Below are 21,299 nucleotides of genomic sequence, written 5' to 3'. Positions count from 1 at the left end.
TGTTCTAGCTTCTTATTAGCCATGATATTGCTAACCCATTTATACACTGGCATGGACTAATGGGATCTATAAATTGAAGTTGAGTGGTCATTTATTTTTTTGGCAACACCTAGTGGTCACAATAATTTATTATGTCTAACTCATGACGCATTAAGTGGAATGATGCGGCTACATTTGTTACTGGATACTTTCTAGTACGCTTTTGCCTTGGAGACTATGTATGTGTAAGTAATATGCAACATTAATTATTTGATACTTGTTAATGTTTACAAACGTTGTGGTTTAGACTCCAAAACGGTTTATTAAAGACACTTATCATGTATGTCTAGCATGTGTGCTATTGTGTGCTTAGCTGTTGTGTAGCTGCTAGCCTACCATGTTTTCCTTTTTTAAATTACTTGACTAAAATACATGCTTACTGGAGGACATTTAGCTGTTCAGCTTTACACAAGTAAACAGGCTTGACGACTTATATCAAAGAAGAACAGGGGGATGTGAGCACACTTTGACATAAAAAAAGGAAAATTGAGTAAAAAAAAAAGAAACATTTATATCAGCACAAAGTGCTGCCACGCAAACCCTGACAGAACATTTTGAAAGTCAAGACTACATTTCCTGCAATTGGGTGCATTTCTACGCCATATTTTACCTTAAGATTTATTCACATCTCCTAACCTCTTTTGTCTCTTTTTGACACTTACATATCCCATGTAATGTACCACAGAATGTGTAGGTTTTTTGGTAGATAATTTACTCACATAAATATAATTGAAAATGTAACGCAAAACTCCAGCACATGCATACAAATAACTCAGCAACTCTATCCACGTCCCCTTGGGTAATCTACTGCTTGTGATGTGACCTCTGTTTACAATCCGTCACGTCAAAAATATATCTTCTTGCTGGCTATTAATAAAAACTCTAGAACTAAGAACTGGTTCGGAACTAACAGTGTTGGGATCGTAAGCATCCAAATATGATTAGCAGCAAAGTGGGAAGCCGTCAACGTTGTGGCTTGGAGAGCGAACGGAGGCGACAACAAGTGCTGCCAACTCCTCAGCAAGGAAAGTAGCTATTGGCTGTCCCAAAAGTCGCTAGAAGTTGCTAGATGCCGTCATCACCTTATTTTGCATAATTTATTGCAATGGGCGCAGTAGGAGAGACACTAAAGTGATTTACAAAAAAATTATAAGCATGATTACAACGGCAAATTAACTTTCTTCTTATAATTTTTAGTTGTTTTTAAATAAATGTTGTTCTACATAATTAAATTTTAGAGTATTCCATGAACGATGGAATTTGGACGTTGCAGTGATTTATATTAGCTTGACATGACTGTAAAGAAATATTCACATTTACATCTCGCTCTGTAAACCATGGCAGAAAAAGTGGCAACTTTGCACATGCAAATTTCATGTGCAGTTTGGAGGCGTGTGCGTCGCCTCTCTGCACTCACTGACATGATGAGCTAGCTAGCTGGCTGTACAACACACAGGCGAGGTGAGTAAGTGACTGAGGGTGTGTACTGTAGGCAAATCAAATTCAGTGCTTTGTGTAAGTGTGACAGTAAAGAAACATTTACATTTTAAATTACAGTCGAAACTTCTGGCTAGGAATTTGGAAATTTTGATCTTCCCACTACAGATGGAACGCACTATAAAAGACCGGACGGCAATTGATTTGCGCATGCGTGAACCTCCGCAATTCCCGCCCTGTGAGGGTCTCCATTCTGCTCGCGCAGCAGCAGCACCAACTGACCGACATCACCCAATGGGCGAGGGCGGACCTACGTCACTTCCGCCCTCCAATCCCCTAGCAACGCGGTCGCCATATTGAATTCATTGAAAACAAACCAGCTCACAGCGAACACAGCATTGACAGAAAAGGCATTTAACGAGGTTTCACGGCATTTTAAACTGTTCTAAATGGCGTATGATTATGTAAATAGTCTTTCCAGTGAGGCTAGGTTAAGATACGAGTTAAAATGTTCTGTAGTTGGATTAAACGACTGCCCTTACCGCCTTCCAGCAGATGCGTGGACTGATAATCCTACACAATGGCCGGACATGGAATTTGGAAATCTTTATGTCTACCTCACAAGCGCACCAGGTCGGTTGTTAGCTTCGGTTGTTATATAACGAATAAATCACATAAAAATGGTTAAATCACCCAAGGTATGTTGATAAATGATAATAAGGATGACGCGGTGGCTACCAGTATCTGTATATTTATTATATCTGTAGAGAGCTCATTCAAATTCAGTTCAGTATTATGATTTATTATTTGCTGAATTACTGGAAATAGCCTTTATACCGTATGTTATTGTTGTGCAACAACAACAACTTCAGCTGTCGAACGTTATTCAGTAAAAATTCAACGGGTTCAACATTAGCATGGACCAAGTTGTGGTTAAGAAGGTGGATTTTTGTTCCTTATATTTACCAGAAACGAAGTGATCCGAACACACGACCCGGGATTTTGGGGGACTCCAGTGAGAACCGTCCTCGTTTTCCCGGTGTAAAGCTGCGAGCCATTTGTCTCGTCTCTGTGGGCTTTTAGCTCGCTTTGGCAGAACAAAATACGACCCTTGTTTTCCCTGTTTCCAGTTGTGGTTTGGACAACCAAAAACAACAGTTTTTTGGCATTTTGGAGGCAGAATGACGGGTTTAATCAGCGCAGGTCGACAGGTTAAAGAGTAATGGCGACGGTTTGTTTTCAACGCCAGTCAGGTTGCTATGGCTCGAAGAACCCGTATGTAGCTCAGTTGCCTGGATGTCGGCCCTGCCCCATACTGCTCGCTGAGGAAAGTAACTGCTGTGTGCTCTCACCTCAGTCTCCAAGACACAAAAAGTCTCCAGGACATAAAACAAAGTCTCTTAACATCAGGAAAAAGTCGCTAGATTTGTCAGTAGTAGCTGTTTACAAAAAAAAAGTCGCCAAGAGGATTGGACAGTTGCCAGACTTTAGCAACAAAGTCGCCAAGTTGCCAACACTGGCGCCAACAAGTCAGCTCGCTAGATGGTTAGCTAACTAGTGAGCTTGTTTCGGTGCTTTTGAGCGTCTCTTCGTCCTGTAACTCGGTGTGGCGTTTAGGCAAGAGGAATAGCGAGTACCTGTGGCTGAGGGAAGCATTAAACAAATTTTGTTTGGATCGGTTTTTTTTAGTAATATTTTTATATTAAAAAAGGTTTGACAAGAAAAATGAACATTTAAGAACACTGTGTGATTTCTGCGTTCTCACAAACATATAGCATGCCTGCAAGAAAGCAGATATAATTCCATACTTGTTTTTTGCTGGTATTAGACCAATCTCCGATATCAATATCAGATCGGGACACACCTAATGTCAATAAAAATAGGTGACGTTTGACCTCACCTCTATCTTGGGTCTTTTGATTATGAAAATCAACACCTCCATGAACCTGTGGGGGCGGTGCCTGTCGCTCTTGTGGGAGTCTGTAGGAAGTTCCAGTGTTGATAGGCAAAAGTTGCATTTCCTGGACCTCTGACCTATGTGTAAATATTGTTGATGAAATGATCTGTAAAAATGTGAAAAGCCCTTCTCATTACTTTTTTTTTCACCTGACTTTCTGGTCATTCCTACACTTAAGGACAACAGCAACTATCGAAAAGCAGAGCAGGCTGCCAAAAAAAACACCAAGAGTCAGCCATGTGTTGAAGTGACTTTGTGGAGCAACAGTCACATCATTTCCAGGGGCTTTTAGGATCGGCGCCGTCGTCATCACCACTGGAGGAACTTTCCCTGTGCGGCATAGAAAAAATGCAAGCCAACTCTATAAAAAATTATATTATTATATACTAAGTATAGTGAATATGAATTGGAATGTCATGTCAAATGTTTGTTTTAAGTCACTGGTACATACATTTATGAATAATTACAGAGGCAGAAGATGAAGGTGGCGCCCCCATCAGGTTGGAGACGTCATTCCATCCGTGAACAGTCAGCCTGTAGTCATTGTGTGGTTCGAGTCCCATGACTCTCACGGAAGTGCTGGTCAGCCCAGCTGAGTCAGCGGAAAAAAACACTCCACGCCCACATTCCGCCCACTGGCCATCTTCACTCTCCGCTTTCTCCTCGCATTTAACTCGATACATCACTTCCTGTCGACCGCCCCAATCATGAGGAGGATCCCACGTTAGGTTTAGGACAGAGTTGTTGAGATGATGTGCCATTAGATTGCCAGGCGCAGAGGGGGGCTCTGGTGAAGACAGGAACAATTAGTTATGTGAGGGGGCAACAGTACCAGCAGATAGAGCTGAGGGTAATAGTCAGAATTTTTGTTCCTGCGGACTCTCCGTCATTTTTTTTTTAAACTTTAGCGCAGCCTTTCCTGGTGTCATCTTGCATCTCTAATGAAATGTTGTTGTCCATACAGAACGATAAAAAGTTACTTGAATCTTTCTTACTGGTGCAGCCGAGGTCATCTGGGTCATGTAGAAGACGGTGGAAGCCCTGCAAACAGTCACACCTATCCGATCCCTCTTTGAGCGTCCTGCTGTTTGGTGGGCATGCTCGGCACTCTCCATGCTCCTTGGCTGCTTTATAGTAGCCCCTCCTGCATGCTAATAGGGACATATTGTGCATGAGAACATCTGGACAATTCTGTTTCTTCATGCTGTTGTCACTCTACCTTGACAGGTTCCATTCATGGCCTGATGTCCAGCTTTGCATGTACATCCGCCTTGCAAAGGACCCCACAATCCAAATGCGTCACACTTCTTCTCGGGCAGAGAAAGCGTCTCAGCGTTTTCCACACAAATACCTACAGCAGATTCTGGTGCAGCCACAGCGCTGTCAAACCAGACAAGGTCTGTGTGGACCGCAGGGCACCTCTTGTAGTAAAGCCTGATTGAGGTGACCAGCACACATGTTGCTGAGTAGGAAAACCCCAGCTGGAAACCAACGCGGCTTACAACACCCAGGCTCAGCCCCAAGCTGTGCATCAGGTGCTGATTGACCTGGCTGAGTGAGGCATTGGAGTGAAATGGCCTGGAGTCCTGAAGTTTCACTGCAGTCAGACTGTCTAAGAATCTTGTGGCGGGTGCATCTGAGTCAAACAAGTGAATTTGCAGACTGCCATTCTCACCGGATGGCTCCTTTTGCTGTGCAAAAGTGATGTCCATTAGGAGATGACGCGCATCTTTACGCTCTATCCATTGACTTAGAAGAGTTCTTGTTCTTTGCTTCCCACATGCTTGGAGAACCGGAACTGGACGCATTGCAGCATTTCTGAGCAGAATCTCAGTCCACTGAGAGAGACAGGAGGTATCTCAGCTAAATGGCTGCACTGTGAATGCAAATATAGCAAATGGGCTTCAACTTACTGCTCTGCGGGGCTCAGACGTCCAGCTGAGACGGCTGTGTCTCTCGGAATAGAACAGTTCCACTAAAGAGGAAGAGGATTCAAGTGTAAAACCATTTTTCCTCATTGAAATAAGTAAGTCACACAACACTCACCTTCTTCTGCTTGGTGTGTTCCCAACACCTTCATCCACAAGAAGCTTAAAGTTGACACACACTTGAGCACAGTGTAACAATCCGCCATGTTGCACAAAGTGTTTATGGCAAGAAGTTGCCGCAAACACTTTACATGCACCGCCTGTTCTTCCGAAAAGTGACGTCTATGTCTGTGTTTGAGACTTCTTCTAAGGAACTTCCTATAAATTTCTCATACTGCTTCTCAAGAACATGCAATTACAACTCCAAAGGTAATAATAATAATATACATGTTGAAGAAGAATTCAGCTAAAATTTTAAATGTTATTTTAACAATTAAATCATGTTAATTTCTTTTTAAAATAATTAAAATTAAAAGATCAATTACGTTAAATGTAATTTGTTCATCAACAATTGAGTCCTATTGTCCAAAAAAAGAAAATAAATGGACATGCTTTAATTAAGTCATTTTAACTTTCTCCCAGAATATGTTTTAAACATAGCTCCAAATAAAAACATCCTATTTAAATTGTTCCTCTTTTCCAAATAAAAACATGGTCTTTTAATTGTTCCTCTTTTTTGTGGGCAATTTTATATTTCACCATTTCTTTGGAAAGAAACCCATGCAACAAGAGCTCACATGATGGGAAATGTGTGCAATTGTGTCTCGTTAGCCCCACTTTCTGATGCTTGTGTCTGCCAATCAAATCCACCACTCTGGACAAGGCAAAAATCACACTAAAATAGATATATTTAATGCAAACAATTTGCAGTTGTGCAGGCACTGAAATCTTTTCCAAACGTGACAAAATGTGCATATGAAGGATGAAAACAACCTGAAAGTAACAGTCAGTACTCTTTTGAACAACAAGCATAACTGCAAAAAACTTTTGACAATAGGGAATACTTCTTTCATTCAAAACTAGTCCTATTTTAGAGCATCCTGACTTGCATGTATGTATAACTTGCTATTTCCAGATGCTTTCCAAATGTTTCATACATACTGTACATCATTTGTACGACTGCAGTTCCTATGTCATGTTTTAAGGTGCAATGCAGCAATAACAAGTGCATAATTTGGGTTCGGAGGGGAAAAAAAAGACACGTCTGCAGGCGACAAATTGAATAAATAGTAAAATCTTAAAAGAAAGCAATAAATTAAAGACAACTTAAATACGGCATTCCTTGCCCTTATCCTCCTGTTTGCAGCCGTGAAAGTGATTTAGGCTGCTGTCGATGGTAACATAATAAACCTAAATGTGTTAACACTTGGTCTTTGCAAATTCTGCACCTACAAAAGGCTCCCAAAACCATGAATAGACAATTACAAACTGGGGAAAAAATTGATGCAAGGTTGTTTGAGCCGATATCTAGTAGTAAAAAGGCACATTAAAAAGGAAAGAGATCCCTTTTCACTTTACAGTGACAAGGCACAATACAAATAAAGCTTTAAATATATTATGTAACAGTTACTGTACTTTGGGTATACACTTTTTAAGTTAAAGTCATCCAATATAGGTTTTTAGCGTATTAATGGAAATGTAAGTCCATCCATCCATTTTCTACCACTTGTCCCTTGTATAATAATCTTTTCCAACAAAGCATGTCCCTTAACAGAAAATGTGGCTTTTGGTGCCATCCATTGGTGATTACGCTTAACTACAGGCATCCAATCAACGATTAAAAAATTATGAAGCAGCAATATTCCTGTAAGGACACTGTAAACTATGCTGGCTTTTACAAGAGAGGTCACATGCAATGTTTCGTTGTAAGTTGTATACTATGCTTCTCCACTCTTGTGTGGATGTATTGGCACTAAAAGGACTTACAGAAAGTCAAAGGATAAAACTGTACATTTAAAATGGAGTCACTTGTTCACGGTCTTAAAAGGCACTTCCCAACAACAACACTTGAAAAATAACTCATCCTAAAAGTATATAAATCTGTAGTCATGAAGACAGGAGCAAAGAGGCAGCAATATGACAGCAAAGTGCCACATGGACCCACCCACAGCCTTTTGTAAAGATCACTGGATCACACACTTGTCCTGCTGCTGCTGGGCGTACTTCCTCCTGCGCTGCTCCAGGCCTCGTTCCAGGCGCTCGTCTTCCTCAAGAGCACTGAAGACATAAGGAAAGACGGTGTGTTTAATGGCCGACATCAACGTGTGAAAAGTTCGGCGAGCTCCTCCTCTCACCCTCTCTCCTTGGCGTCCATACTGTGGACCAGCTGGTCTCTCTGGTTGACCAGTGACACCAGCTCCTGGAGCAGCAGCTGCTCCCTGTGCTTGTGGGCCAATGTCTTCTGCCACTCTGAAAAGCATCCAAAACAACAATGACTTTTTAAACTTGTGAGGACTTCATAGCACTGTAAGAAAGAGAAACCTTCAAGGGCCATTATGTCTCGCAGCTCTTTGGTTAACAGCTCAAACCTTCTTTCCAAATCATGTTCCTCCAGCCTGTCAATCACAAAACTTTCATTATTACTGTACTTTTCAGAAATTAAACAGGTACGGTACCTCCTTATTTTGGTGAATGTCATAAATGCCAAACAGACATGTTCTATACTGTATGTGTTTCACTTATCTCCAGTTAAAGTCTTACAGCAGCTGCAGATGATCCTGTCGTCTTATCAATGCATTCTTCTTGTTGACCAGTGTGAACCATTCTTGAATAAGTCGCTCCTCTTGCACCTTGTCACTGCCTGTAAAGGCGACACACAAGATCATTCACACACAATTTGTGTCAATTTTACAAATTAATGAAGACGCTCTTTGTTAGCTACTTGTGTCCATGAGTTGTCTGAGACTCCTCTCCACAACTGCAGCTCTGCTATCTATGTGGTTTTGTTCTGCTTCCAGGGCTTCCATTTGACTTAAAACATACTGGCTGGGGTCCTGAATGCAACACACACACAAACACATGTCTTTGTTTGCTTGAAGCATGCTTATAATGTGAACTACTCAAACTAACCTGTCCTTCTGGCCTTCCCTCCTCAGCCACTGTTGACACTATCATTTCTGCAAAGTAAAAATAGACTTGACCTGCTATGTTGACATCTATCATTATTTAAATCATTATTTTAAATTTTACTGATTTTGTCATTTTACCCCCCAACAGAAGATATAAACAGTAAATAAATCTTATAAATACATTTGTATTGGACTGCGGTAAATAAGTATTTGATACCCTACCAATCAGCAAGCATTCTAGAATAATGATGATTTAGAGAAAGGTGAGGAACCAGCCCAGAATTACAAGGAACAGATTAATGATGACAAGAGAGTTGGGAGTTACAGTCACCAAGAAAAATATAAGTAAAACTCACTATGCAGTAATGGACTGAGATCCTGCAAAGTCCACCTACAATGGAACACATGTACTGGCAATTCTGAAGTTTGACATTGACTCAAACAAGGCTTGGGAGAATGGGATATTCTTCTTCTTCTTCTACTTGCGTATGAGGCAACTATGCAGTTTGGGTCAGGCGTTGCAGCCAGCTCACTGTGTCAGCGGTGGGGTTGAGCAGGTCAAGGAGTCTGTCCTCAGGTGAGCGTAGGGTGGGGCACTTGTGGAGTATGTGGTGTGCAGTCTGCTCAGTGTGGCCACATAGGCAGGCTACTGATTGGCGCAGCCCCCAACGGTACATGTCAGAGTTGAAACGCTCGACTCCAGTTCGTAGCCGCTTTAGATTTACCCATTCTCTGTAAGGCAGGTTTGCACCTGGAGGCAACAATGAGTTAGGGCATACTGTAAATTGAGTGGGTCGTGGGGTCTCCTGCCAGCCAGTTCTCCATCTGTCAAGGATGTTGATATTGTAGCCGTAAAGAGTTGCTGCATGGCAAGAGAAAGGGTGGCGAGAGGGCAGGCGTTGGCGGTCAAGTTGAGAGTTCTGAACAAGGTTGTGTAGGGAATGGTTCACGTCCAGCAAGGCCTAGGAAAGGCCCAAGGCCCTGACAATATCCCACCTCAGTTTCTTATACACTGGGCAGAAATGCCTGGACTGGCAGGTGTTCTACTCCTCCTGTCTCCTTTGTCAGTCGATACCCAAGATCTGGCGGAAGGCTACCGTCATTGCTCTGCCAAAACCAAACAAACCTACAGCTGACCCAAAGAACTACGGCTCTATTTCACTCCTCTGCGTCCCCTTCAAGCTCCTCGAACAAATCCTTCTTGCTCGGTTGAAACCAGTTGTGGAACCTCAACTTCCTGACACCCAAGCAGGCATCCATCCCGGACGCAGCACTGTACAACACATTGTGAAGCTTTCAAATGACATTGAAGTCAGTTTTGAAAAAGGTGCTACACTGACTGCAGCCTACGACAGTGTGGCACCAGGGCCTGATTCTGAAACTCCGAAATCATACCTGCTCGAAACCTAGTGCGATTCATCGCCAACATGCTCGCAAATCACAGTTTTATACTGAAGAAGCGATGGACAGTCCAGCCGCCGAAACCGCCTAAGAAACTAAGTTCCCCATGGATCAGTACTGGCCTCCATGTTATTTAACATTTACATTAGTGACCTGCCATGCACAACATCTCTGCAGTATGGATATGCCGACGACCTCGCTCTTCTTCACTCTGACAGATGCTGGTCGAAAACAGAAGATGTGCTCACGGCAGACATGGCATTGTTAGCAGCCTATCTCAGGACCTGGAGACTGAAGCGGAGCATGGCAAAAACCACCACTACAGGTTTGCACCTGAACAACAAGGAACCTCGGTGCCAGCTTACAGTCAACGTTAACAGGACACCTCTGCATTATAATCCTACTCCAACATACTTGGGATAAAACTAGGTTGGCAACTGACCTTCAGACAACACTTTGAATCTCTACTTGCCAAAGTGTTATCTAGAAATAACCTCCTTCGTCGTCTGGCATGCTCATCCTGGGGAGCCAATACGTCCACCCTCCACCCTAGTCTACAGTGCCGCAGAATATGCCACTCTAGCATGGTGCCAAAGTGTACACACTAAAAAACTGGGCATATCACTCTACGACACCTTGAGAATTATCACTGGCTACCTACGACCCACCCCATCTGATTTTCTGCCAGTGTTAGCCGGCATTGCACCTGCGACTCTTCGCAGAGAAGACTTCTCACAGAGAAGACTACTCACAGAGACTGGTGGAGAACATGACGTGGTCACATGAGACCAAAACTGAGCACTTTGGTATCAATTTCACTTAATACCACAATCTTTCCTCAAATGTCTGAAACCCAGCTGACCAACTACAAGAAACATCAGATGTAGGGCTGTACAATTTTGGTCTGAAAATTCCGTCATGTGATTTGAAATCAAATATGATTATAGGACTGAAGCAATGTAAAACATTTTTGATGGGTTTTTGGTTTGTTTTATGTCTACAGTGTGCTTTACGAGTGTGTCTTTGTGTAAAAAATCTTCAATTATTCGTTTTGTGTCCCGCTGGCAACCATTTTGTGCTTGGTCGTATTGAAGAGATTGAGGAAGTCAGCTTCCTGCCACAGCAAGTTTTTAATTGTGATGAGAACGCACTTCTCTGGAAAAACATGCCAAAGCGGACTTATTTCAAAGCGCAGTAAAAGACTACCTCTCATTCAGCGGCCACTCTTTTAAGGACACTCACACGCACGCACACACGGCCCCTCCCCCCATCCTCTTGGATCTTCTCTCTGTCCCCTCCATGAGGAGCAGCTCACTATATGAACATTTCAATTTTATGAGCCCTGTTTAAGAACCAATTAAGTTCATAAATCGAGGTTCCACTGTAACTACATTACCAAGGAGTCTTAGCTGTTGAGCTGAACCGAAAATATAAAGGCCAATACGAGCCAGTATGAGTATTCTGCAGAGTTGTAGCTGAAAGCTATTGGTCGTGCGTTATAGAAACAAGCAACAAAGAAAACATTATCTGCACACTTTTCACGTGCTTGTATGTACGCTCTTTGGACTATTCGAGGCGGATCTCAGCTCACGCGGAAAATACGTTGCCTTTCGTGACCGTCTGTATTTGATTACCAACGCAAGACACACTCCTTTCTTTCTCCTCCTCTGCCACACTTGCATTATAATATTGTGTTTATGAGCAAACCCAGAATCGCCAAATCTGCATTTGTGAGTTTATTTGTGGCCACAAATAAATGGAAAACACTGTTTCTCTGCAGACTGGAGTGGAGAGCGCTTTCGCAGGAAGGAGGACCCTAGCTTGGAGGCGCAAGACATGATAGAGAGGAACATCGATTTTGACAATGTTTTTTTTAACATCGCTATAATTAATAAATCGCTTTAAAATCCCTAATCTGACCTCTGTGCTTGGCAACAAGAGTTTCTCCACCAAGTACTAAATCGACCTCCCTCTGTCACAATAACAGACCAAATCATTTCGGTATAGACTGTTTATAACTTTGTAAGAGGGTAAACTTTAAAAAAAACAGCAAGCTATCACTGTATTAAGATCAGAAAGTAATCTAAGTGACCTGTTGTAGTGCCTTCACTGTCTTCTTGCTCAGCAATAGCCTGTAAAGATGAAGAGGTTCAGAAGAGTCCTATTAAAGTAACAAATCACGATCATTCTAAGAAGCATCCTACCATTGAAGAGTGTGCGTCCTCCTGAGACGCGCTCCTCCTCTGAGACCTGCGTTTCCTGAGCAGATCTGCATCTTTAACGTGAGAGAAAGTAGACTTAGACAGGAAGTGAGTCCTCGGCGGTACGACGGGTGATGGGGAGTCACAGCCCCCAGACAACACTTGTGGGCATTGGCTTCTGGGCGTTGGAGGAACATCCATGTTGCTTTGACCTTCTTCGGTTGAGCTGGTGGAGCCGTTGGTCTCCAAAGTAATGCCCTCCTCCTGAAGCCTCTGGGCACAGTAGCGTACGGTCGCTTCTGTGTCCTCTTGGCCTTCCCGCTCCGCAGTTAGTGCATAGCTGGACTCACTGGCGTCTTTGTCAATGTGAAGCACGCTAAGCTCCTGGCCCATGAAATGAGCGTGAATCTGGCTGAGGTACGTCATGACAATGAGACGATCAGGCACTGGCAGCATGACCATGTCTGATGGCTCCATCAATCTGGAAATGCCGAGCTCAGCAAAACCGTCAAATGCCTGTCACGTGCACAAAAACACATGCCTTAAGTCCATACATCAATCATAATTGATCAATAATCAAATGTGAAACACCTTTTTGTTGTTGTGCTTGATGTCATATGGGTCTAGTAGTTCATAATTACTGTGAAAAGTACAAATATGATTTTAAAAAACCCACAAAAAGTCAATATTGATTAAAGTGTGAGTGGCTGCTAACATCTTGTCAGGGTGAAAGTGATGCAAAATGGCACAAAAAGCCAGACCATTCCTCCACGAGGTGCTGAAGTTGGTGATCCTTAGCCCTTTGTGACCCTGAGTGATGTACTTGCACCACTCGAGTAGAGACTGACTGGATTTTACCAAGCTTGGACTGCCAGAAACATTCTAGAAAACAGAATTCGTACAAACAATTTGTGTGAAAAGTGTTGATTATTTGCTCATTTTGGGCTAGCCGTACTTCTGGAGGGGCTGAGCCATCCTGAAGTTTTGTTGGAGTCGATATTTGTTCGGCATTGCTGTCACTTAAGTGCAAAGTGTCCCTGGAAAAAAATACAATGTGATCAGTTCCACATAGGTTTTAAAGGGTTCTGTTGCTAAAGCTCCAACGCGTAAAATTATTTAAAGCACACAACCCTTAAAGCAACCCTTACCTGTCAGCATGTACAGACACAAAGTCTTCAATCTTCACTTTTTTCTCGGACTTAACTGACTCACTGTCTTTATGGTGCAATATGTCATCCTCAGAGGAGGTCAACGAAGTGATGTCCATGCTTGGCTTGCAGCCATGGACCACATCAGAGACAGTATGTGGGTATTCTTTTCCATGCCCCTCTTTAAATGTAAACACATATTTTGGATCATGCAATGTTGATCCAACTACACTTGCTTTCTTTGTTGAGGCGTCAGAAGTTGATGAGGTACAGAAGGTTTCTGCAGGTGGTGTGCATTTCTTAGCTCGAGGCAGCGGAACAGGCCAGCTTGACTGGTCGTGTTGGTCTAGGTCAAGTTGTCTTTCAGAGATGTCAGCGGCTGCGTCGAACAAGGAAGAAAGTGTCGTCACATCTGAAAATGAAGCACTAAGACGATTCTTGATCCTTGGTTTTGGTATAGGAAATATTGAGGGTCCTGATGTACTGTCTACTTCTTGTAGTCTGCTTTTCGTCAAGTGCACCACTGACACTTCCGCTTTCCATTTAGAGGCTTCATCTCCTGTAGCCTGAGGTTTTCCATGTTCTGCTAATGTGATGTCATCTGAGAAAAAGCCACTCAAACATTTCCTGGCACGAGGCTTTGGGATGGGTTGACATTTCCTGCCACTTTGTTTAGGACCAATCATTTTGATAATGGAGAAGGACTCATGTTGCTTGACATAAAGCTGCTCTTGTTTTGGTGCGACGTATTGAAGTTCCTTTTTTTTGGAAGAGAAAGACCCTTGACCCTGGACAGATGGAGTAATCTCATTCTTTTCTGTGTCTGTCTGTAGGACATCCGATTCACAATAACCTTGTTTGATGTTTACAGGTGTAGTAGGAAGCGCTTCATTGTTAGCTGTTTCAGTGGTGACACGCTCTTTTCTTCTCACAGGCTTGCTTGGGACACTTTTCTGAGGAAAACTACCGTCAACACTTTCAATATCCAGTTGTTGTTGATGGACACATTCAGCCAAATCTACAGGTAGGCTTCTACCAGAAGAAACAGAAAAGTATGTGGTAGGTGGTGTGGATGTTATTGCACAAGACTGGGTTTGAACAACCTCAGACAGACCATCTATTTTCTGTTTGTGCTTTGGCCGTTGTAGTTCACACTCTCTTTGTTGAATGTCTTCCACAGTTGTGTTCATCTGAGAAATAACTGTACAAAAATTCTCATCATCTGAGGTTGCGTCTTTGAGAATTCCAGCCAATAATGGACTTAATGAAGGATGGAGGGTGCTTTCATCACAACTTGCTTTTTGAGGGCTTAAGAACAAGAGAGGAAACGTTTCAGGATTTTGGAATCTACTTTGCATTGTTGTACTATGAAGCCATGCAGCACCAGAAAGAAACAATCAAATTTACTAGGTCTGTCTTGTGTAATGACCTTTTGACATCATCACAAAAGCAAAACACACGGTACAATCATGCATCATCCGTAGGTGGAGCAGTGCCCGTTGACACTCACCCTACATCCAGTTTGGACAGTGTTGGAAGATCACTGGCAGTCTGGTGGCTGACTAACAGACATTCAGTGGACACTGGTAAGTCGTGGTCATTTGTAGGACATTGATTGTTCTTAATTCTATCCTCCACTGACGTCCCAGCCAAGTTTTCCTCAGTCAATGGTGGCCATTTCTTCATAGTTACACACATCAAAAAGCCATCATCACTGTGTGCATTTGGTGATGGAGGAACCACTTCATTTCGTAGTGGTTTCTCAGCAGAAGGACATGGTCCACAGTCCTCAAAGTGGTTATCAACAGGAACAAGCTCCTGTATGCTTCTTGTGTCGACAAAACACTGTTGTGACACCTCATCATGCGAAGGCATCACAGTCAGAGCTTTCAGTTGGAGAGGACTTTCATCCACAGCAGAGCTGGACGGCCCCAACATGGACGCTACGGTTTCATAACTGCAGGAAATGGACAGTTGGTTCACAGAGATCTTTGAGGCCATGCGACGAGGACATCAATGAGCATGCAGCAGAGAATGAAGGTCTCGCAAATCCAAGCCACTTACCCTTTATGAAGAACACCCACAATAGTGTGTACTAATCCTGAAGTATCATCCTCTTTGGCTGATAAGGAAGATTCTGTCTGTTTTCCAGTCAATGTTCCTTCTAGCTCCAGTACTTCCCAGCCTGAGATTCCGTCTGGCTCTGATATATCTATTTGTTTCTGTTGTGTTTTTACTCCATTTGTGATGCTGAAGATCCAGATACAATGTACTTTCATTGATCTACTGGCCATCACAGCATAACGCATGCAGTAAACTTACCCGTTAGCATATAATGAACCCATGCTTTGACTTGTAGTGCCTCGGAAACTTTCCTCTGTTATAAAAGCAAAGCAAGTCACATTCAAGTAAAAGAAACATGACCTTGATTCTTAACAATAAATATCTCACCATATGCAACACGTTGGGTTTCTTCGTATGACTCATTTTCATCATCTCCACTTTCCCTCCATGTTGAATCCAAGATGGAGTTACTGGGACAGCCATGAATTCTAGTGTGATGTGGACTTGATGAAGCTAGTGATAGCATTTGCATAATTTTCTCTGGTGTATAATTGTGACTTTCTGATGCATAACTGGCAATGGTAATCCTCTCCTTCTCATTCTTCTGCTCCACTAACAAAATGGAAGAATGGTTATGTGTACGAACGTCAAAGCTAAGCATCCTAGCTGATGGGAATCCTGGGACACGAGAAACGCAGGGCGCTAATGTGTATAAGCTCACCATATCTGGTGCTTTGTTAATTATGTGAGCAGATGGAAAGCCATGGACTATGGCCTTTTTAGGGCACGAAGTGAGCATTCTCACTTTGTTGTTCTGGCTGTATTTGTGTCCAGAAAGATTAAAAATGTGCTCTGCCTTTTCCCTGTTAGTTGTGATTAATATGGGCTTGGTTTCATTCACCCACCTTGTCACTGGGCCTGTAGTGATGGATGCAAATCCTTTCGCGCATGAAGCCTTTGGGCAGCAAGCTCGCAAACTGATCATATTGGCTTTGCTTTGAGGTACTGATGGAAATCCTTGGATCCTTGAAACTTGGGGACAAGACGGTGCAATGGCAAACATGTTGTTGACCTTAGCGAGGTGAACTGGCAAGCTGTTAATCTCTAACATCTTATTCTTTTGCAGTTTGTGCACCAATGAACCCTGCTCAAAGACCCATATTTCTTCATTTATCTTTTCAATTGAGGAGAATCCAAGAATGGTGGAAACTAGTGGGCACAGAGGAATGAGGTTAACAATATTTGGTCCAAAATGCACAACACTAGTATGTGGATTGGATGGAAGGCCAGTTATACATGATACTTTAGGACAGGTAGGTACAAGGAAAACCATACTTTTCATTTGCTTCTTGTAGTCATTTGATATGTCATGTATTAGGGCCATCCTGGGTGCCCTCTTTGGCAGTGCCGCCTTTTCAATCAACCACCTGTTATTGTCACTTCCATACACTGATGCAAATCCAGCTATGTTTGAAACATGACAGCACAGCGTGTAAAGGCTGATCATATTTGGAGCACAATATGCATTTGGTGGATTTGGATGAGAGGGAAATCCTGGTGTCTGTGCCTTTTTTGGACAGGATGGCACAAGGAAATACATTGTTTTCATATTTATCTTGTCCTTGGGAAAGCTTCTCATCAATAGCACCTGCTTTTCACACATTCTTGCTTTAAAGAGTTGCTCTCGGCTAACTATGCATTCTTCTGGATGATCCAATGAAGGAAATCCTGCTATTTCTGATGTTTTGGGGCATGATCTTGCAAGACTAACCATGTTTGAGTCAGTTAGTGTGACTTGTTGCGTGGAAGGAAAACCGGGGATGCAGGATTTTCTTGGGCAACACTGGAGAAGAGAAATGTCTCCTTTCAGATATTTGAGCAAGTTGCTTTTCTCTTGTAATAAGCCAGACTCCAAAAAATGTGCTCTCTTCCACAAAGAATGACTTATTCCTATTGGATCCCAGTCTTTGCTGTCGGCTGTAAGCAAAGACGGCCAACCAGCCAAGCTGGAAGTAGATGCACAGGATGGAAGAATGTTGACCTCACTCAAGCCACTAAACATTATAGTAGGAGTCAGAGCAGATGGAATCCCAAAAATAGAAGCCTGTTTTGGACAAGCTTGGGTTAATAATACCATGGATTCAATTACATCTTTGATAGGAAAATCTTTCACCATCACAGTCCTGGTGGTCTTCTCCAAAAGTGTCTTAGGTTGAGATAACCAACATCTATCATTGGCCTGACAAAAAGATGGTGTACCAGCAATAGACGAAACTCTTGGGCAAGAGGGATAAAGAGCCACAATACTTTCATGTTGTTTTACATATGGGAATCCAGGATGTCTGGCCTTTGCAGGACAAGTTGGCACCAGTAAAACCATTTCCTTATTCTTTTTAATGTCTTTGTATGCATATGGCTGGAAAACTTCCTGATCCTGCTTTTTAGATATTTTTGCCCAATGTTGCCACTTTTTGATTGGCCACACTTTGTCCGTAAAGCCACGCTTAGACGGCATGCCGGGGATCTCTGTTGTATTGGGGTAAGTCCCCAAGAGAATGGCTTGTTGGTACTCTATCACAGTCCTCATCAAAAATGGAACATTTGGAGTCAGTTCCATTTGTTCAACAACATCTGATTGAATCAGATTTGTATCATTCTTTAAGAACTTAGGGATCACTTCTTCATCAGTGTGAGACAAAGATGGAAGTGGATGAACCATTTCTTCATTAACTCCCATTCTTCTGTTGGCTGTAGATGGTTTTGCTAGATGCTCACATAGAGCATATTCTTCTTGCATATTCTGTCCACAACTACTCATGTGGCTGGATGGTAATACTGATGCATCAATATCCATTTGGCAAGCCAGCTGCAGTAAAACCCTACTGTCCTCTCTAAGGATCAGAAAATATAGGTTACAGTCAAAATAGAAGGGTGGAATCATTGTGATTAGTGGATTACAATATAGCATTCCCAGCGTGCAGTTATTCCTTGATTTTTAGAGCACAACAAGCTCCAAGACAAGCAATGACGAGCACATTAGACTCAGTGCAATCAAAGTTCACATGGATTATGAACATTGAGAGGATTCCTACACGCAACTGTCAAAGCTTAGTGGAATTTGTGCAAACACGCAAGTACATGTGGGAGCCCATCACACCATTGCCATACAACCCACCTGTATGTGGCACAGGCCAACATTTCAGTGGTTAAAGGTGGCATTCTGAAAACACAATATAAAAAACAATATTTAAAAAAATATCATGCATTAGGCCGACATCATGAAGTAACTCACCCTGCGTTTAGAGCAGTTACTGGTTCCTCAACTCGCACCTTCATCAAACCGTGTTCATCTTTAATCGTCCCCGGAGGTGATTCAATGTCAATTGGGATTGGAAGCTCTTGTACTAAACAGTGTGCATTTGTTGAAGGCATCCCCAGGACAGAAGATTTATTTGGACAAGATGGCAAAATATTGACCATATTTGGAAGCAATTCCTTTGAGGATCTCATCCAGTTAGCAGTAGGTTGGAGGGAAAGGATTGTTCTTGATGTTTTTTTAGGTGTACAATGTTGAAGTTTCATAAACATTTCCCAGAGAGTGGCGATGTTGTGAACAGCAAGGGTCCCCTCTTTTGAGGGGAACCCTGCAATCTTAGACCATGTTGGGCAACATGACAGCATATACACCATGTTCTCATTGTGTTGTCGCTCTGCAGTGGGGAATCCAAAGCTGCGTGCTTCTTGGGGACAGGATGGCAGCCTAGAGAGCATTCGTTCTTCGTTGTTGGAAGACATCTTATCCGGTGGAGAAAGTGGAGAGACAAATTTCAACTGCCTAATTACTTTTTTTTTACAGAGTGACCCTGTGTTCACATGCCAACTGTTACCTTCTTCTAATGCAATTTCCTTTGCTGACAAACCTGGAATTTGAGTATGTTTTAGGAAAGTGTTATTGGATTTAAACATGTTGGTAGTGTCTTCTTGTCTTTTGTCAACCTTGAAGGGAATTCCATAAACTGTAGAGTGTTTGGGACAAGAGGGCAACATTGATATCATCAATGCATGAAGTGCTTTATTTTTTAAAGATATTTTATACTTTTTTATTGATGAAATCGTTCCTGGCTTTTCCAATGTTTTTTCCCAAATTGAACTCTTGTCAACATTCCATTGAGACCCACTGTGGAATCTGGAGGGAATACCACTGACACTTGATTGTCTTGGATATGTTGGAAGCAGATGGATCATAGCATATGTGTGATGCGCTGATGGAAAGCCAACTATTCTGGCTTTGAGAGGGCACGAGGGCAACAGCTTGGCATTGTTTGGGCATGGGAACCTGGTCACCTTATATCCTGGAATCACCACACTTGCCTTTCTTGAGAGCTGCTCACACAAACTATTATTATCCAACCTCCAAGCTTTACTTTCAACATGAATGGATGGATCCTTGGAAGGAAAACCAATAATGTTGCATTTTCTTGGAAAAGTAGTCACAAAGTTAACCATGCTAGCACTCTGACATGGAACAGAAGGTAGACCATAGGTGCAAGACTTTTTAGGACAGGAAGATAACATGTGTACCATGGATTTGTCTCCTTTTTTCAACGCCTTCCATGAATGTTCCGGGAGCACAACACATTCAGGCCTTCTTGGTTTGTGTGAAATTGACTTGTTTAAACGTAGCCAGCTGGCTTCATGTGCGCTGACACTTTGTTTACATGGCATGCCTGCAATCACTGTGTCTTCTGGACACACAGGTAGAAGACTTACCATACCAGAATTGCTTGCAGCAACACTTCTAGGACTTGTTGGCAACATGGCCACCATTAGTTTGATCATATTAGTGTCACTAACACAGTCTGAATAGATTAGCAAAGGCAGTCTCTTGCTGGGTAATGGCTGGACCAATACATTCATATCAGTAGCAGACCACGCTACAAGAGCTTCCACTGACTGATGAATAGATGGAATGCCAGGAACGTTTGAATATTGAAGGAGACTTGAGTGCAATTGTACCATATTTGGCTCCTTCACGGTCACTCCAGGCTGTAACTTGGCTGCTATACAAGAGAGAGAATCCAGTTCTACCTTGGATAGATATATTTGTACTTTCTTTGCACTTTCAGGAAAACTTTCACATCCTTTCTTTTGCATAGACTCCGTTTTAACTTCCTCTTGTGCAAATGGGATTGTTCCTGTCTCTGACTTGGAGTCAAATCCTGAAAGACTCTCTAGTTTGAACACATTTGGTAGCACTGATGGCAAAGTCCAGGTCTTGTTCTCATCTCTGAAGATATAGGATACCAAAGGAGAAAGTTTTGTCACAAAAAGATGAAGGTTCACTAGAGAATTATTTTCCAAACCACTTACCCCAAAACTTTTACTTTATGGTCCTCTCCTAGTCTCTCATTTGCATCTACAATAGATGCGGTTTGAGGCAAGTAGAACATAGGAGGAGGTTGGGGCTGAGGAGAGTGAGCATTCCCTAAGTGAATGGACATCTTTGACACTTGGCTTTGTGCTTTGACTTGGATATTGGGGCATGTCCTGTGTTGTCCTGATTCTATCTGATCCAGCTGCGGTTTGGGCATCTCAAAATACTTGAGATCTTGAACTAAGTGAGCTTTGGGACTAAGAGACATATAAGAGGCCATGCTCTCGGGTCTGAAGGACAAACAAATAGGAGAGTGGGAGGCTCAATCATTAGGATTCTACTCACCGTCATCAATATAACCACTACATCCATGCTGGCTCATCAAGACAAAGCTGCACAACCAAACAGGTGACACCTTTGTCACATGTTACTAGCACACAAGCGCATGAATCCAGTCCACATGTACAAACACATAAATGCAAATAAGAGGCTTCTTTTACATGGCATTCCTTTTCCATACTACTATTCAGGTCAGAAACATGCAAACACATGACAAAAATATCCCAAAATTCAAGAGCATGTGTAGCTGAGATAATCAACCATGTGAGTAACAGACTGTGAAATTAATTATGTTTTATACAAACCACTGCTAAAAACAACATGTTTTCTCAGTAACGTGCAG

General features: G+C 42.4%; 2 protein-coding genes across 14 annotated transcripts in view; both read right to left on the bottom strand.

The window, feature by feature from the left end:
• Positions 1-6,048, bottom strand: part of LOC133605943 (ephrin type-A receptor 4-B) — a 10,987-nt gene extending 4,939 nt beyond the window's left edge. The window contains exons 1-7 of the mRNA XM_061959369.1: positions 5,480-6,048; positions 5,347-5,408; positions 4,653-5,271; positions 4,429-4,584; positions 3,885-4,220; positions 3,583-3,763; positions 3,377-3,510 (exon numbers count right to left, since the gene is read on the bottom strand). Coding sequence (XP_061815353.1) covers positions 3,377-3,510; positions 3,583-3,763; positions 3,885-4,220; positions 4,429-4,584; positions 4,653-5,271; positions 5,347-5,408; positions 5,480-5,567 — 1,576 coding nt within the window. The 5' untranslated portion in view covers positions 5,568-6,048. The remainder of the gene's footprint in view (positions 1-3,376; positions 3,511-3,582; positions 3,764-3,884; positions 4,221-4,428; positions 4,585-4,652; positions 5,272-5,346; positions 5,409-5,479) is intronic.
• Positions 6,049-6,191: 143 nt separating this feature from the next.
• The window catches only part of ehbp1l1a (EH domain binding protein 1-like 1a), a 30,966-nt gene continuing 15,858 nt past the window's right edge, over positions 6,192-21,299 (bottom strand). For 7 of the 13 annotated variants that reach the window (XM_072913254.1, XM_061959360.2, XM_072913255.1 and 4 more), the window contains 11 exons: positions 12,987-13,068; positions 12,747-12,913; positions 12,623-12,671; positions 12,035-12,547; positions 11,923-11,962; positions 8,431-8,477; positions 8,243-8,354; positions 8,062-8,161; positions 7,843-7,916; positions 7,656-7,770; positions 6,192-7,578 (listed from right to left, as the gene is read on the bottom strand). In XM_072913254.1, the coding sequence (XP_072769355.1) occupies positions 7,485-7,578; positions 7,656-7,770; positions 7,843-7,916; positions 8,062-8,161; positions 8,243-8,354; positions 8,431-8,477; positions 11,923-11,962; positions 12,035-12,547; positions 12,623-12,671; positions 12,747-12,913; positions 12,987-13,068 (1,393 nt within the window). In that variant the 3' untranslated portion in view covers positions 6,192-7,484. Of the gene's footprint in view, positions 7,579-7,655; positions 7,771-7,842; positions 7,917-8,061; positions 8,162-8,242; positions 8,355-8,430; positions 8,478-11,922; positions 11,963-12,034; positions 12,548-12,622; positions 12,672-12,746; positions 12,914-12,986; positions 13,069-13,179; positions 14,488-14,689; positions 15,137-15,243; positions 20,653-21,299 lie in introns of those variants that run through there. The other 6 variants (XM_061959353.2, XM_061959355.2, XM_061959354.2 and 3 more) reach the window with 6 other exon arrangements.

The sequence above is a fragment of the Nerophis lumbriciformis genome, linkage group LG05 (genome assembly GCF_033978685.3).
Source record: "Nerophis lumbriciformis linkage group LG05, RoL_Nlum_v2.1, whole genome shotgun sequence".
NCBI lineage: Eukaryota > Metazoa > Chordata > Actinopteri > Syngnathiformes > Syngnathidae > Nerophis > Nerophis lumbriciformis.
The sequence above is the reverse complement of the archived record's forward strand: the minus strand, read 5'-3'. Positions and strand labels throughout refer to the sequence as shown.